The sequence below is a fragment of the Haliotis rubra genome, unplaced genomic scaffold, assembly GCF_003918875.1.
Source record: "Haliotis rubra isolate DU_JTF1 unplaced genomic scaffold, ASM391887v1 Scf387, whole genome shotgun sequence".
Classification (NCBI taxonomy): domain Eukaryota; kingdom Metazoa; phylum Mollusca; class Gastropoda; order Lepetellida; family Haliotidae; genus Haliotis; species Haliotis rubra.
In genome coordinates, this window is record NW_025767065.1 from 396,200 (window position 1) to 415,569 (window position 19,370).

General features: G+C 41.4%; 1 protein-coding gene across 1 annotated transcript; it reads right to left on the minus strand.

Moving 5' to 3' along the window:
- Positions 1–5,752: 5,752 nt before the first annotated feature.
- LOC124286597 lies at positions 5,753–15,351 on the minus strand. Its single transcript, XM_046722973.1, has 7 exons — positions 15,169–15,351; positions 8,948–9,058; positions 8,640–8,718; positions 7,537–7,707; positions 6,640–6,740; positions 5,832–5,920; positions 5,753–5,800 (listed from the first exon to the last, which is right to left on the minus strand). The coding sequence occupies exons 1-6, from the start codon at positions 15,310–15,312 to the stop codon at positions 5,858–5,860; spliced, it is 669 nt and encodes a 222-aa protein (XP_046578929.1). The 5' UTR covers positions 15,313–15,351; the 3' UTR covers positions 5,753–5,800; positions 5,832–5,857.
- Positions 15,352–19,370: the final 4,019 nt, after the last annotated feature.

Here is a 19,370-nt window from a genome sequence, read left to right on the forward strand (position 1 = left end):
GTCGGGTTATATGGACACGCATCAACCTGACCCACGACCCCATTATTCACCTCCTTTGACCAGGACCCATGAAGATCCGGAAGAATTGGTCTTGAGTAACTCATGCTTGTCGTAAGAGGCGACTAACAGGATCGGGTGGTCAGGCTCGCTGACTTGTTTGACACATGTCATCGTATCCCAATTGCGTAGATTGATGCTCATGATGTTGATCACTGGATTGTCAGGTCGAGACTAGATTATTTACAGACTGCCGCCATACAGCTGGAATATTGCTGAGTGCGGCGTAAAACCAACCAACCAAACCCTTTGACCAGTATAGGTTGCTGGTGGCCTATTTTACCACGCTTGTAACGTGGGGGTAATCATTCATTGTTTTTGTCTCCAAGCACTCTGTGCTCACAAATTCTATGGTGGTGACTTTCAGCGACATAATTTCAAACGCGATTCTCGTTTCATCCCAGTGCAGGTTTTAAGATTAAGATACAAAATGCAGCAGAGAGGGTTCGGGTGATCCTGGCACAGTCAGGCTGGTAAAGCTCATCATCAGCTCAGGGTCCTTGCCCCTCTACACGCAGCCCAGACAGCGAATGGGACATCTCCAAGGAAACACTGCCTAGTCGAACCCACCAAGAACTTTCCGGAGAATATGAAGGCTCCCCAACACCACAGCCTTCTGCATTACCCAGAGTGTCAGAAGGGCTGTGCTCCCTGGTGGAGAACCCGGGCACTCTCCTGATCTGCGCCAAGAGATCAGGAGGTACTAAACCAAGGGCACCGAGTAGAATGGGGAGCCTGACGACAATGTACTTGGGATGCAAGCTAGACATTTCAAAAGCGAGATCCGCATATTTAGAATGCTTTTCCTGAATCTTGCCAATCACGTTGCTGTCAAAAGGGACAGAAAATTCAATGATATAAATCAATTCATTGGCTTTGTCAAAAAGCACAAGATCAGGTTTGTTGGCAGGAATTCTTCTCAGGCTGTATATGGGCCGATTCCACAGAAGTTTAAAGCTGTCATTTTCCATGACGCCCTGGACATATTCAGGGTCGTACCATGGATGGACCTCGGAGTCAAAGTCACAGGCATGGCGAAGACGATAGTAGAAGCAACGAGACATGCCATCATGTCTTTTAAGATATGCTGTTTGTGCCAAGGAAGGGCATCCACTGACTATTGTTATTTGATATTTATATAGCGCCCATATCCACGCACTAGTGCCTGCTCAAAGCGCTGGTATCCCCCCTGTTTTCATTGTTAACTCCGCACTAGATGTGTTTCAACTCAGATGTTTGCACCACCTGCTGATACAGGAACAGGAAGTCCTTCTGGAACCCACTGCCATCCCGTGACCCGGATGTAGCGGCGGCTATTCTGGTGGTGTTGGCATCAAAGGAGAATCGGGTTGTACTCTGTCCGAATACAACATGTATTATATTACAGAAGCACATGTTACACGTGGGACTGTAAGAATATAACTATAAAGAATATAAAGTAAATAGAAGCGACAAAACTCTTTCCAGATTCATAAGAAATCTCTGCTAAAAGCAGAGTCGATTGTACAAATGTGACAATAACATGCTATATTTGTTTCAGCAGTATTACAGCTGTGCGATGTTTGTAAACAAATCGAGTAAAGTTAATAAAACTGACAGAAAACTATCATTTTTTATACAGTCATAGGTAATCCCTTTTAAACGAAAGGACATGTAGGACAGTCATTTCGACTAAAACTGACTGGGGTAGAATGTGGTTTTCACAGCTCTGTTTAAACTTTTGAGTCAGTGCATTCTGCCAATGATAACATCACGCAAGGATTGAACCCGCTCTAAAAGACTTTCACCATGTTCCTCAACTCTTTTGGCCAATTTTGGTGTGCATGTCTGGGCATCACACAGTTAAGTGGGCAAGATAGTCCTGTTTGTAGTTGACGAGATATCAACTGTTCTGTACTCGCTTCCAGAACGGCTCCTGCATGGTACATTAACATGTTGGTATCTCTCGTCTTAAGAGTAATAATATTTTTTACATTATTATCAATCTTCATTACATTTACAATCGTAACCACATGAAGATGTGAAACCATCTAATCTATATTACACTAGGAACCGGAAGCAGCCTAAAGATGAATACTTTGATTAGCGTTTGCTCCAAATTACTTTCGTTTCACTGTGTGGAACGGATACAACTCATTCGTCCTGACAAGGTCAAAGACGAATGGGCTTGCTTTTCGTGGAACTAGACATCGTTATTCATGACACGGGTAAGACAGGGCTTGTTCTTCGTGTGACAAACACCTTCATTTGTGAGAAAATGGATTCAGCTAAGACGGAGACAGCCCTGTCTCCATGTAATGGACACATGTACGTGTCAGAATGGACACAGGTAAGACAGGGCTTGCTCTTCATGTAACGAACACCTTCACTTGTGAGAATGTACACAGCAAATACATCACGACCCTAAAGTTTAGTTTATTTGTTTGTTTGTTTGTTGTTTAACGCCGCAATCAGTAATATTCCAGACGGTCTACAATTAAATCGAGTCTGGACCAGACAATCCAGTGATCAACATCATGAGCATCGATCTACGAAGTCTGGATATGATGACATGTGTCAACCAAGTCAGCAAGCCTGAAAACCCGATCCCGTACGTTAGTAGCCTCTTACAAGCATGGGTTTCTGAAGACCAATTCTTACCAGGATCTTCAGAGGACCCAGACCGCCTCCGTGGTGTAGTGGTTAGAGCGTCCGCCCGGAGAGCGGAAGGGCGCGGGTTCAATCCCTGACCGCGTCATACCAAAAGACGTTAAAATATGGTACTTGTTGGTCCCTGCCTGGCGTTCGGTATTAATGGGTACAACAAGGACTGGTCGGCTCGGAGTCAGTATAATGTGTCTGAGTGGGGTATTCATGCTTCACTGCGGCATGGTATCTCAGTGGGCTAGCACTATAAAACCAGCTTCTGTCTGGGCTAGTACAAGCAGCCACACATACACATACACACACATGCACGTCGTCATATGAGCGAAATATTCTCAAGCACGACGTAAAACCCAATTTCACCACACCTCACCTCAGAGGTCCCTTAACAAAGGACAAACCTAGGTGTTATACGTATCTTCACCCCCAAGAAAGGAACACCTTATCGATGCCAAAGACACCTGTTACGTTTGGTATTTGTCGGAACTTAAACATGCTGTTTTCTCTGCCATTTTAGAACATGATACCAGTGGCTCTTTAATTCTTGACCTAATAAAGGGTTTACATAGTATTCTACACACTTGGCACCACCTGCTCGGTCAAAGATAATCTAGACTGGAGTGTGAACATGGAACAACTGACGGCAATACTCAATCGTATATATGTTTTTCTGTGTTTTATCAAAAGGCGTTTAGCAAAAACAGACACGGACGTGAACATAAAGATCCAGTACACCTGTATAAGGATGATCTGTGTCAATACCTCTTGTCTGACCTCTTCCAAACATTCTAGCACACCAGATAGCATATTATGATTACTTTTGGTTTGAACTTGAGACGTTAGGCTTCCGCGTTATTGTGCCTGTGTATGTCTGTGATATGATCCTATCTACATCCTGACGATGGTAAACATAACTGCCTCTCTGTGGGTGTAATTGAGATCAAAACAAACAACTCTAAGAACTGGTATTTCCGAGTTACAATGGGTCCCAGGAACCAGAGGCTTGAGTGAATGAGATGCTTGCTAGAGTGAGTGAGTATGGTTTTACGCCGCTTTTAGCAATATTCCAGTAATATCACGGATGGAACACAGGAAATGGCCTCACAACATTATACCCATTTTCGGAATCGAACCCAGGTCTTCGGCACCACTAGGCCACCCCATGGATCCCTATGCATCTTCAAGGATAGGCGTTGTTCATTCAAGGTGTGTTTGGTCTTGAACTCGAAGTGAAGCCAAACCCGTGAAGGTCTAGGTCAGATTTGATCTTCATCAACCTATGCTTGTTATAAGAGGCGACTGACGGGATCAGTTGCTCAGGTTCGCACAGTTGGTTGACACATGTATCCTAACACCGTATATCGATGCTCATGATGTTGATCACTGGATTGTCTGGTCCAGACACGATTGTTTACAGACCGCCACCATATAGCTAAAATATTGATGAGTGCTCCGTTAAACAACAAAACCAAGTGAACCCATTCCTGATAAAGCTGAAGTCAAGCAATGTTAGACCAATTCTAACCCGGATCTTCACGGGCATCGACTGTTTGTATTCACTGGTGGTGGAAGGATTTGCATTATTCAAACCTCGTCGTCCACTTCACTAGCTCACAACACGGATATGCATGCACATCAGTTGCCTACAACGTAACGTCAACGTCTCACCTGCGTCACCGTCCCAGTGACGACAGCCTGGATTCCCTCCCACTGATGTGGGACACATACATCGTAGATGTCAACGTTAGCAACGGATGTCAGTAATACAACGACAATCGTGACTCTCAACATTGTTGCTGTTATCTTAAACAAAGTTCTGACCTATGCTGGTGTCTTCAAATCTTCGTTTAAAAGGAAAACATTCCTCGGTAAAGCTTTGAATAAGTATTTGGTATACTGGTGGAAACATTTGGTGGGCATTTGAATATTTATCGCGTCAGTAATGAAACTGAGTTCAGATGAAATTCCATAGTTTGATTTGCACTATATAATCCCTTTTTTGTGTGAATTATTTATTTGCCCTTGCGTGTGTTTATGTTGGATGCCGTAGATGTAGATGTAGACATAGACGTAGAGGTAGACGTTGTTGCCGTAGAGGTAGACGTATATGTAGATGTAGAGGTAAACTTAGACGTAGATGTAGACGTGAAATGTTTGCGCATCGCGCAGGGGATGAGGTTCTAGTTTTTCCGAAGCATACGAATATTACCGAGGCTTTGCGAATGATCACTTTTGAAACAACGTCGCTGATTGCACAACTAAATCTGATTGCAACCAATCACGAATGGTGAACACTCGCACCATGAAAGGGCCGTATTAGAACAGAGGTTCGTAGGAAGATAGGACTTGAGTAACCTCTGTGGGAAGAGAATGGGGAATTTATACAGGCTGATATAACTGAGTAGATGAGGGAGGAATCACTGCTTCACCTCGCATTAGCAAGTTGCAGCTATTTGGGGCGGTAATATCTGAATTTGAAATATGTACCTGAAAATGGTATTTCACAATTCCATTCACATTTTACATCGATGTCCTAGAGGCACTGCTGGTCCAAATGGTAAACTTTAGAAATCTGAAGAGAGTTGCATCCCTTAGTGGCGCCAGGGTCCGAATGGCGTGGGTTCGAATTTTCGAATCACCCTGTTCAAGGTTATAGCTAGTCGGCACCAGGCAAACTGATATTACCTAATTATATGTAATTATACCATTTTATAATTTAATTACATATCTTCACGATAAGGAACCCTTGTCAGGCTCGCGTGGTTGCCACATGTCATCGTTACCCCAGTTGCGTAGATCGATGCTCATGATATTGATCACTGGATTGTCTGGTACAGACTCGATAATATACTCCGGCGCCATATAGAGGGAATATTGCTGAGGGCGGCGTTAAACAACAACAAACAAACAAAACAATATGGGAACCACAGTAACGTATTGCAGCATAAAGACCCCCACCGTTACACAACTTGTACACTTGACTGTAAGATGACAAGACAGAGTCAGCTGCAGCTAGTGTCCAACTCTGTTGTCAGACAACAGACTTTAGGCATTTTAGAAATATCCTTTATTGTCATATCTGCATGGATCACCCATGGAACTTGTCTGTCAGCCAGGTGTAGAGCGTGGAACTTGTCTGTCAGCCAGGTGTAGAGCGTCACACGGAGGGGTCTCGGGGGAAGGTGGCACCCAGGAGGTACTTAGGGGTTTCATAGGTTCCCTGGCACGAAAAAACATAAAATTTACATAAAACATGTCATCAAAACGGACTGGAGGATGAGCAGCGTTCTTTTTGGAGCGATATAGCAGGGATTTAGGACATGTGGGACTTTTGCTAATATTTACTACTACTACTACTACTACTACTACTACTACTACTACTACTACTGCCACCACCACATACTACTACTGCTGCTACTACTTCTGCTAGTATACTACAGCCACTACTACACCACTACTACTGCTACTGCTACTACTACTACTACTGCTGCCACTACTGCTACTGCTGCTACTACTGCTACTACTACTACTACCACCACTACCACTACCACCACCACCATCACTACTACTGCTACTACTGCTACAGCCACCACCACCACTACTCGCTACTACTACTGCCACTGCCACCACCACTACTGCCAAGTACTGCTGCTGGTACAGCCACTACCACCACCACCACCACTACTACTGCTACTACTACCTACTGCCACCACCACTACTACTGCTGCTACTGCCTGCTGCTACTGCTGCTGCTGGTGCTGCCACTACAACCACCACCACCACCACTGCTACTACTACTACCACCACCACCACCTCCACTCTTCCTCGTATTATACATCTGAATAACCGTTTCCTAAGGTGTGGTAATGAGGGCTCGCCTTTGTAGCAAGTACATTGATACCATATTCTGATAGATTTATGAGAAATATTATGAAATACCTCTACTTTTGCTGACTCGCAGGAAGATGGCAGCGTGAACACATCCGGGTTCTTGATACCCCGGGTCGTGTTGACGACTTCAGATGTTTGAAAGAATGGTTCTGAAACACACACAGTTCAGCAGTTGAAATGCCGGTGAAGTGGCCTTACTTTCACGTTGACGTTGACACCAGACAGTGTTGCCCATCACGTCACGTTGAGAGTGTGTGTGTTGTTTTTTTACGCTGTTTTAATATTCATACAATGGGTTTCACATATTGAATCCATATGCGGAATCGAACCCGGACTTTGCACAACAAGCAAACACTCTTACCACTTGGCTACAGTGCGTGAGAACAAACACACAGAGGATGGTGTCAATTCCCTTGCACTGACGGTACATGTTTTCTAAACGTTAATGAGTGAATATTGTTCTAAGCATTCCAGGTAAACTAGTGGTTGATAGCAAAGGTCCGTGTCGATTGGTCATGATGGCCACCAAACTTTGTTATACAATACAGACTTCATATCAGTTGGATCTATAATAATCTCGAACTACGGTCTTATTCTGCCCAGCCGGCAATGATACGTGTGTACTTAGCTTGTTTTTTCATCGATACACATCTAATCCTATCTGGTACCCATTTAGTGCATGTCTCGAACGAAGTCACTTGTTAAAAGAGCCATCACCTGTGCAACATTATGCTGAAATGTGGACAGAACCGACGCCCTGGAACTCGCAGAATTCAATCTGTCTACCTCGGTCACCCGTGAACATATTCTCCGCGGCCGACACTGCTTAACTTCATGTGATGCCTAACTTTTATTCTACGCATTACCTGCATCAATGAACCACCACTAGAGTGAACATTGCAGTATTTAAGTGAGTCCACTTCATCACTTTGTTCTAGCGCCTACCGTTGTTGTAGTTGCCAAAGATCTGCTGCAAGGCGGGCGTCATCAGTTCACCCGACATCTGGACCTTGTAGTGGAGGTCGCCCACGTCGCCGGTGTAGCCGAAGATAATCAGCTCGTCGTCCGGCAGCTCGAAGCCGTACCATGTTCTCGCCCACTCCCAGGTGAAGTTGCCTGTGATTGAGTGAGTGAATGAGTTTAAATTTTACGCCGCTCCAGAAACATCAAATCGGGGAAGACGAGAATTGGACTTCACACATTGTTACCATGTGACGTGAGGAGCAAACGCTTCCACCACTAAGCTTACCACGTCCCCTGATGCTTGCATGAACATTTTCACATATACAGTATCTAATTACACTTTTGTACTATGCAGTGTCATCTATACATTCTCATAATTTCCAATGATTTGGGATAACGAATATCGACTCAAATAGAACATTTTATATTGATTTGGGTTGCAGAACGTAGAGGGACACACATTATGGATTGACATCTTCGTTATTGCGGTAGAAGCGACGTTTCTGTGTTCTGTGACACCGTTATCATAGCAAGTGAAGTGAGGAAGAAGAAGCGGAGAAGCTGCATCATACCAGCTTTTATTTTCCACTTAAAGAAGTCGTGACATTTGTATCCTAGGAAACGTTGCTGTCCACCAATACTTGGCCAGTCAGATTTCCCGCCAAATGAAAGAGTACCCACTTTTTGAACAGGTTGGAGAAACCCGTACACTCTTCATGAACAAACGGGAGAAAACCGTATCCACAATTTGGACAGAAGGGAGAAAACTCCCTTTCTTCATGAAGTGGGTACAGTTTTCTCCCTTTTGTTCATGAAGTGGGTACGGATTTATCCTTTATGTCAATGAAGTGGGTACGGTTTTGTCCTTTATGTCAATGAAGTGGGTAATGTTTTCACTTCATTGACAAAACGGAGAAAAACGTACCCACTTTTTGGCCAGGAGGGAAAACCATATTCACTTCATGGACAGAGGGGTATTAAGGTATTTGCTGTTGTAGGCACGCAACTAGGTTTGAAACAGTTTACCTTAAATGTTTGTAATACGTGTTGGGTATTTATTATTGGTGTGGTACACGAAGACTTACGTGGAAGGCAGTGCGGTGGAAAATCATTGACCAGATGTTCGGCGTGGCAGTTTCCATCTTCTATCACATAAACGGTTTTCTAAAAAATAAACACTCTAAAATAAAATTCTCTTTCATCTGCAAAATTTATTAAGGGTAGACCTATTTCATGTTGGCATAAAGTTATCTATGCTGACATATGCTGCATTTTGACCAATGGCATCAAAGAGCTGTATCTACACATTTTATGGTCACACTATTTAAACTGCCAAACTACAGTTTGCGACTCTCCTGAAGCCTTTGCATCTGAAGGGAGACAAATCCGTCACCTGCTCATACAGGAACAGGAAGTCCCTCTGGAACTGATGACCGTCCTGGAACCCGGATGTAGAGGCAGCTATCCTACTGTTGTTGGCGTCAAACGAGAACTGGATCGTACTCTGCGAGATTATCAAGTATAAACATTGTAATAGCGGTTCTTTGCAAGGTTGATAAAGCCAAGATAGTCTGAATGATGGTTTGTCTCTGAGGATTTTTTTTCAAAATATTTAAGATTTCCGGACAGCGAATATTCAATAACACACAAACATGTGAAAATGCATAATGGTTATCGTCATGTGAAATGAAAAATAATGTATTTTTCAGTATGTTTTTTCTCTTGCTCACCCTCCTTCCGGGATCCTAAGCCAGGCTCTTCATGCAATCGCGAATTAGCAAACGCACCTATCGCTAGAGTGTGTGAATGAGTTTAGTTTTACGCCGCTTTCAGCAATATCACGGCGGGGGTACCAGAAATGGTACCCATTGTACCCATGTTGGGAATCGTACCCGGGTCTTCGGCGTGACGAGCCAACGACAAAATGCAACACAACGTTTGCCTTTTAATAGTGATCGATACCGCATGCTTTTCCGCTTACCTGCACGTGCATTTTGCTTTGCATATTTTCTTGGTGACGTTTTGGCGAATATTTCATCAAACACTTTTAAAACAAGGGGAAAAGATACAATTGCCGCGTTTTGGTCCTGACGCTGTTTACAATCACACAAAGACAACGTGGAAAGAAATAGTATATTTGTATTATTGTAGCCGCTGCTACATGAGTCCAATATTCTCAAAATCACCTATGCGTTTCTTTTTTTGAAGAGTGTAGATGTATACAATGTCGAACTGTCGTGATATCAATATATCCCATGCCCCGAATTAGCCTTTTATGTATATCACCTTGATCACTCAGAGGTTTCAAATGAAATGTGGTATATACCTATCATTGGGTTGGTTTAGTGTTTTGGATGTAATATTCTCCCAGTCACTATAGGATATGTCTTGCATTGACTCCAAGGGGTTATGCATGTCTCACAAATCAAAACATTGATTGCACAACAGTCTCGTTTCCTGTTGACTGGGTTCCGTCCTATTGCACAAATTAGTACAATAACCAGTCCAGAATTTTTAGACCAATTCATTTAACTGGATACATAAATATTAATCAGTATTATTTGATACATCTAAGCATTTGTATATTGCAACACTACGCTCCTTATAATCCTTGCAAACTTGTCGTGCAGCGTGCTCTGTCGTACAGCTTACTCTCACAAACAGAAACCTGGAAATCGTGGAAATCTCAAAACGAGGCTCTGCCGCTCGAAATATTTGGCGGTCTGGTACGGACTTGATATTATATCAATCACATTGTGCGTTACAGAACTAAACCGTCCGAATAAGCGCAAAAAAACACAACGGATGTAACCAGTGTACCAGATGCATTGTGAACCATTTTATGACCTCGTCAAACTGGGACAGTCTGTGACGTCTTAGTTAAGGTCATGCTGCCTACACCTCGCCATAAAATATAGAAATACGATGTTATTAAAGTTTAAAATGAAATTCATTTGTAAATACCATATTCTTATGAAACAAGGAATTGGAATTCAGTGTAACCATAGTTGTTTATGATGTCTATTTTCACTTTCACACGAGAAAATCGGATCGGCTGAAAAGTAGGTCATTGTCTGAACAGGTTAATGAGACTCATGCTTCGTTTTGCTAGTTTGGTGTAGAATATATATCAACTGGATCGAATAAATTTGGTATGTAGCTCACATGTGTTACTGTAGGATCTATTCCTCCTAAATCTACATCATTATAAGGTTGAAAACCCCCACCTGGATGATTAGTCAGTCTAGATTGGCAATGTGATAGACAAAATCTACACTAGACTGTTTCGTAAGTAGATCTCTGTGGGTTATATCTATCTGGACCACATAAGCACTGAGTTCACCTAGCTCACTGTAGGGTATATCATACCTGGATCACTGTGGGGTATATATCATCTGAATTACTGTAGGATATATAAACTCTGTCAAAAAAGAAACGCAACCCCTGTCCTCAGATATGAAAAATTCGTTTGAATGAAGTTATTGCTTCCAAACTAAATTTTATTCGAATGTATTGAAATGATACACGTAATTAATGAAGATTACCATCCAAACAACTGCATTTGTACGCATAAGTGTATTTTATTGCTTATTCCGTCACAACGCATGAAATGACCCTCATGGTGACTTCGCACAAAAAAAACACATGCAAATCATGAAAATGGCAGTTAATGTAGGGGTGTATAAAAGCCCATGTGCCTCCGTATTATATTCATTCATTTGTCGCCGAAAAGCTGTGTTAAAAATGCCACGATTGAGTGCTGCCGACCGAAATATCGCCATTGGTCGTGTTCAAGCCGGAGAAAGTTTTGGAACTGTTGCACGGCACCTAAATGTTCACAAAACAACGATATCCCGACTTTGGAGCCGCTACAACAACTTCAATTTGACCAACGATCGCCCGAGAAGTGGAAGGCCAAGAATCACGACCCCCCCTTCAAGATCGGTACATCCGGGTCCATCACCTGCGTAATCGGCATGCCCTACCAACCGTGACTGCCACACAAATACCAGGTTTGAGGAGAGTGTCAGCTCAAACGATTAGGAACCGTCTGAAAGAAGCGGGTTTACGTGCCTGTAGACCAGTTGTTGGACCTGTACTACGCCCCCTACATCGACGCCGACGACTCAGGTGGTGCAACAACGTAAGGATACGGACTTTACAAAACTGGAGGCGAATCTGGTTTTCTGATGAATCACGTTTTCTTTTGCAACGTCACGACGGAAGACAGCGTCTGTATAGGAGACGTCATAAACGTTTAGCGCCCATCTGCGTCCGACAGGTGGACAGATTTGGCGGAGAAAGCGTCATGGTTTGGGGAACCATCTCATACAACCAGAAATCTGACTTGGTGATCGTTCCAGGAACCTGACAGCCCAACGTTACATCAACCACGTGTTAGAGCTTCACCTTCTCCCGATTATTGACCAACAGACACAGATTTTTCAACGGGACAACGCCCGGCCTCATACTGCACGTGCAACAATGAACTTTCTGCAGAATTCCAACGTCAATGTCTTGCCATGACCCTCTAAATCACCAGACCTCAACCCTATTGAACACCTGTGGGATACTCTGGATCGACGCGTACGTCAACGTCAGCCGCCGCCACAGACGCTGCAACAGCTCGCCGTTGCACTGCAGGAGGAGTGGAGAGCCATTCCCCAGGAAAGAATCCGGCGTCTTATCCGTTCTTGTCCAAGGAGATGCCGTGCAGTGATTGCAGCGCGTGGTGCTCATACGAGATACTGAGACAGACGCCCCCCCTGGTGACAAACTGGTGTCTGTGAGATGACTTTTGAAATGACAATTTTAAACATGCCCATCTGGGTTATTATTCTGCCAAATTTCAGACTTCTGTCTTAAATAATAAAAATGCCGTGTCGTCCTAAAACTTCAGATCAAAATCTCTAAAATACAGGGGGTTGCGTTTCTTTTTTGACAGAGTTTATATATCATATCGATCGACGTAGGAATTAGATCACCTCGATTACTGCAGGATATACCACACCTGCATCTCTACATATATCAACTCGGTCATTGTAGGATATATATAATCTGTATCATTATCTTGTCTCACACATAAATGTCGTTTTCTGATTGGCTGAGCGCTCTTCTAATATTTTCAATGTACCCCTCTTACAAGCGAGTAACATTTTCTATGTACCCTGCTGGGAATGCCGAACTCATTTGGTACTTCGTAGTAGTAATTCTTTATCTCGAATAACATTGAATCACGTATGATATATGGCACTTACCGATGTTTTACGAATGCAAATTGATGGAAGGGATATAACTCTAAATTGTTTTTCTTGTCGTCTGGTACTCCATACTATGATCCGATACCTGTGTTTCAAACAGTTCAAAATTACCATTGAGGTGTTCTGTAAGATAAATACGTTGTTCACTGGTCCCTCGGGGCCCCTCGAGACCAGTGAACAACTTATATTATAGGATTTATATTACCTCGATCACTGCAGGATATACCACACATGGATCTCTACAATTATCACCTCGGTCATTGTAGGATATATATACTCTGCATCATTGTAGTATATTACCTCGATCACTGCAGGGTATACATCACCTGGATCTCTACATATATCAACTCGGTCATTGTAGGATATATATACTCTGCATCATTGTAGTATATTACCTCGATCACTGCAGGATATATATTACCTGGATCTCTACATATATCAACTCGGTCATTGTAGGATATATATAATCTGCATCATTGTAGTATATTACCTCGATCACTGCAGGATATATATTACCTGGATCTCTACATATATCAACTCGGTCATTGTAGGATATATATAATCTGCATCATTGTAGTATATTACCTCGATCACTGCAGGATATATATTACCTGGATCTCCACATATACCTCGGTCATTGTAGGATATATATAATCATTGCATCGATCACTGCAAGAATATATATTACCTGGATCTCTACATCGTATATCACCTCGGTCATTGTAGGATATATATAATCTGCATCTTGTAGTATTTTACCTCGATCACTGAAGGATATATATTTACCTGGATCTCTACATATATCTCTACATATACCTCGGTCATTGTAGGATATATATACTCTGCATCATTGTAGTATATTACCTCGATCACTGCGGGATATATATTACCTGGATCTCTACATATATCAACTCGGTCATTGTAGGATATATATAATCTGCATCATTGTAGTATATTACTTCGATCACTGCAGGATATATATTACCTGGATCTCCACATATATCACTTCGGTCATTGTAGGATATATATAATCTGCATCATTGTAGTATATTACCTCGATCACTGCAGGATATATATTACCTGGATCTCTACATACAATGTATATCACCTCGGTCATTGTAGGATATATATAATCTGCATCATTGTAGTATTTTACCTCGATCACTGCAGGATATATATTACCTGGATCTCTACATATGTCACCTCGGTCATTGTAGGATATATATAATCTGCATCATTGTAGTATATTACCTCGATCACTGCAGGATATATATTACCTGGATCTCCACATATATCACTTCGGTCATTGTAGGATATATATAATCTGCATCATTGTAGTATATTACCTCGATCACTGCAGGATATATATTACCTGGATCTCTACATACAATGTATATCACCTCGGTCATTGTAGGATATATATAATCTGCATCATTGTAGTATATTACCTCGATCACTGCAGGATATATATTACCTGGATCTCTACATATATCAACTCGGTCATTGTAGGATATATATAATCTGCATCATTGTAGTATATTACCTCGATCACTGCAGGATATATATTACCTGGATCTCTACATATATCACTTCGGTCATTGTAGGATATATATAATCTGCATCATTGTAGTATATTACCTCGATCACTGCAGGATATATATTACCTGGATCTCTACATACAATGTATATCACCTCGGTCATTGTAGGATATATATAATCTGCATCATTGTAGTATTTTACCTCGATCACTGCAGGATATATATTACCTGGATCTCTACATATATCACCTCGGTCATTGTAGGATATATATAATCTGCATCATTGTAGTATATTACCTCGATCACTGCAGGATATATATTACCTGGATCTCTACATATATCACCTCGGTCATTGTAGGATATATATAATCTGCATCATTGTAGTATATTACCTCGATCACTGCAGGATATATATTACCTGGATCTCTACATATATCAACTCGGTCATTGTAGGATATATATAATCTGCATCATTGTAGTATATTACCTCGATCAATGCAGGATATATATTACCTGGAACTCCACATATATCACTTCGGTCATTGTAGGATATACATAATCTGCATCATTGTAGTATTTTACCTCGATCACTGCAGGATATATATTACCTGGATCTCTACATATATCAACTCGGTCATTGTAGGATATATATAATCTGCATCATTGTAGTATATTACCTCGATCACTGCAGGATATATATTACCTGGATCCCTGTGGTATATTGTTTCATAGTAGGATTATCAACAGGCTCACTGTGTGATATAGTTAACCTTGTTGGTTTTAGCTCACCTGGACAACTGTTGGATATAGCTCACCTGGATCATGGTAGGTACCCCTGCCTCCACTGTCCCCGTGACAACATATTGGATTCCCTCCCACTGGCGGCGGGAGCATACCTGGTAGATGTCACCTCGGACACTGAAAAACAGCAACACTAAAATAAAAGCTGAGTTATACATGTCTAGCTGTCCAGAACAGTATGTCAGTCTTATCTTATCAAGTGACACACACTAGCACAGGCGATAAGCATTCTTTCATTCAGTTTACAGGGAAAGAGAAGTGTTTCTCGCTACCATTGTAGTTTAAGAACACAAGTCCGATTGTATTTTGGAAAATCATTTAGAAAACAAGCTTAAGAAAAGTGCATTGAAACAAACACTTGGAAGTAAACGTGAGAACGAACGAGTTTTCGGGACAACAGAACTTACAAGGAGAATTTAATCTTTTATATATTCGTCCCTGCCCTCACAGTCTGCGTAGAAATGAGAGTCCTACACCCTTTGATCGTATGTAAAATATGCGAGTATGTGTAACACTCGAGTACATACCGTGTGTGTGTGTGTGTGTGTGTGTGTGTGTGTGTGTGTGTGTGTGTGTGTGTGTGTGTGTGTGTGTGTGTGTGTGTGTGTGTGTGTGTGTGTGTGTGTGTGTGTGTGTGTGTGTGTGTGTGTGTGTGTGTGTGTGTGTAACCCCCTGAACCCCCCTCTGGATCCGCCACTGCATACGGATGTGGGAGGAGAGCTATAAGTGATGTAGGTGCGCAACCCTGCACAGCGGAACTACAGTGCTTGAAACGACTGGGTCGCTCGTTTCTCCAAAATAGTAGAACGGCGATAAACAAACTTTTTTCATTGATAAGGCCGGGTTTTTTTTATTAATTGGTTTACGGATCCGCCGACCCTAATTTTTGGCAATGGCAAATAAAAATAAAATTTCAATGAGAAGTGTTTTTTATTACCGCCGAGTCCTGGGTATCAAAACCTACATTAAAAAAAAAGATCGACTGACATACCCGATATTAAAATCAGTCATCTATCTGCACTGGTTCAGAAATAAATATTTCTCTTGTAGAAAAATCGTGGGCACGACTACGAATCAATAACAATGTCAGAAAACACTTATTAGATTTCAAATGACCATATATTATCTACAGAATATAAGCTATTTTTCGCAATGTTATTGAAAAACAATTCTCGGACACATGCTTCGGCAACGGGTCCACATCAAAGTTGTCAAAGAGCAAAGTAGCGATGTTTCAAGATAATAATTAAACAAATTGAATAAACTGAAGAACATATTCAATAACAGTACTCATAAAAGTTGTCAAATGTACATTATAACTTACTATTTCCATCTTTATTGTGCGATCGTGTTATGTAATTCAAGTTACATCTCGGCTTTCGTCGCCTCGAACCTCGCGCTCGGACACGATGTTTAATGCTAAAATATATGCATGAAGCAGTTTTGTCACAGGTCATAACCTAGCACGATACGTCCACTAAGCTCCGTAATATACGTATAGGTAGTGATCTTGTGCGTAACACGTTCAGAATAGCATGATTTTACCCAAAACTTTCGTCTGAATCTCAAAGTTTTCCTTTACGAGGACGGTATCCATTGCTGTAGTATGACTGGCTGTCTTAGGTCACGTGTGTGATTTTGACCAATCAAGATCCTCGTAGCCGACTGCGTGACAGAAAAGCGTCATTAGAAACCAATCTTTATCCAATAAATTCGCTTCTTACAACTGTGAAAATACTCTTGGCAAGGGTACAGTGATATTGTTGATGTTCAGAGCTTTCGAACGATACCCGCCATCAAACGAATCGCCTCACATGTTTTTCATTCGAAGCATCGAAAACGGAGGTATTTCCCCACTGTTGTATCACGTTACCGTGCGGAAAGCCACTTGTATCGGGAAATGGACGACCATACATATTATTTGAGAAATCTCATTTTAATAGTTTTCCGATTACGTAAACATGAAAATATAAAAGAAAAAAGTAAGGGATAATTATGACATGTTACAAATGGAAAAATCGCCGTATTTTTTTGCACCCTTCATGGTTTATCTGGACCTTATAAATGTGTAAGCTTGCATTTTCATTAATATTAACTTATTTACGTTGCAGTTGTACGGTATTATTTGAATAATATGATCATATCCATCTGTCATGACTGAATTAAATTAAGCCTCTGCCAATACTGCTTGACTAAGTCAAATTAATTTTTTGGTTTATTAACGATTGAATGGACAACAAACAAATAAGCAACAAGTCAAAGACGACTGGGCAGTATTAAAGTCAGTAGTGAATATGTCCCTTGTTTGTACTTTCATTGTATTAAATATAGAGGATATTTCATGTTTCCAGTGCAATATCAGTTACCTCTCATCTCATAATGGAGAAAGGCTGATGTTTGCAGAGATGTTACACTGGAAACATGACAAATCCTATATATTCGATGCTTCAAAGATGGAAAAGAGACATGTCCAGACTGTCCATACCATTGTTGCACTGTCACCAAGCAACGACTATTAAATGATGTCAGGTTGATTGTAATAGTGAGGTAACCGCATTCTACAGGTGATGTCAACATATTTTTGAAATTATTACAGAGTTTCAAAAACTCAGTCATTCACTCTTATGATTCACAATAATTACACTTCTCTTACAATATCAAAATTTGGATTATTTTTTTTAATCCTACCGACTCAAATGTTGAGACAAACACTTAAAAAAATTGAAGACTTTCAATTTTATTTTTATTTTTATTTCGACCACCGACCCTAGGTATTTTGGAAAAAAATCCGTAAACCAATTAATAACAAATAAACGGCCTAAGTTATGTGTACATTTCATCGCCCTGATATGAATTTGTAAGCAAACGCGTTGCATTCTACAGGTAACCTGGCTCTATACAGGATGTTTATATCCTAATTAGAACACCTGGGTACAATTGAGCATTGAAACTACTGTAAAAAGCCCAGGATATTATTGTTTATGGGAACAAATGACAATTAAATGTGTAAGGAATGGCTGGATATTTTTTACATCTCCTTTTCATCGCAACGCATGTGTTTATATGGGAAGGTGCTGGGATTTCGTAGTAGAAATCTGTGCATTAGAACTCTCCACCTTCGTTGATACTGGTGTGAAAACAATGGTGTTATTCCAAACGGTAATGGTAGGCAATTGCTAATGCCATGGCACCATGTGTTATGGTTCAGGTTTGGAGTTGACTTGCCTTTGCGTATGTTTGTGAGGGATGCCACCGGTTCTACTGAATACGCTGCCCTTTTCACGGACACTTGGTCCACCACTGTCATAAACGCGTGGTTATGATAGAGCCGGACTTGTAAAATGGAATTCGTTTTCAGTAGAGATTTCTTATGTTTATGGACAGGGTTGTCGTCGCTGACGTGATACAAATCTGCCGCCGTTGTCGTGACTTTAACACATTGGCAATGGGCAGCTGAAGTGAAAGGGATCCCCATATGGATGGCACATGATGTACCTCTAGCTAGGGAAGCTAATGAAATGCTCATGATAATCGCTAGTTGAAGTATATAAACACAAGATATACCTCCAGCTTAGGAAGTGCTTATGACTTCCATCACCAGTTGAAGTGTGTAAACACACGATATACCTCCAGCTTAGGAAGTGCTTATGACTTCCATCACCAGTTGAAGTGTGTAAACACACGATATGCCTCCAGCTAAGGAAGTGCTTATGACTTCCATCACCAGTTGAAGTGTGTAAACACACGATATACCTCCAGCTTAGGAAGTGCTTATGACTTCCATCACCAGTTGAAGTGTGTAAACACAAGATATACCTCCAGCTAAGGAAGTTCTTATGACTTCCATCACCAGTTGAAGTGTGTAAACACACGATATACCTCCAGCTAAGGAAGTGCTTATGACTTCCATCACCAGTTGAAGTGTGTAAACACACGATATACCTCCAACTAAGGAAGTGCTTATGACTTCCATCATCAGTTGAAGTGTGTAAACACACGATATACCTCCAGCTAAGGAAGTGCTTATGACTTCCATCACCAGTTGAAGTGTGTAAACACACGATATACCTCCAACTAAGGAAGTGCTCATGACAATCACTAGTTGAAGTGTATAAACACAAGATATTCCTCCAGCTAAAGAAGTGCTCATGACTTCCATCACCAGTTGAAGAGTATAAACACACGACATGCCTCCAGCTAAAGAAGTGCTTATGAC

What these genes read in the sequence shown, in the direction of transcription:
- LOC124286597 (XM_046722973.1), bottom strand. Translation starts at nt 15,312, where the DNA reads ATGTATAACTCAGCTTTTATTTTAGTGTTGCTGTTTTTCAGTGTCCGA. An exon ending in TCCACCGCACTGCCTTCCAC is followed by an intron (nt 7,708 to 8,639) that starts GTAAGTCTTCGT and finishes ACTCAATCACAG; the next exon opens with GCAACTTCACCTGGGAGTGG. An exon ending in GCGAGTCAGCAAAAGTAGAG is followed by an intron (nt 5,921 to 6,639) that starts GTATTTCATAAT and finishes TTTTCGTGCCAG; the next exon opens with GGAACCTATGAAACCCCTAA.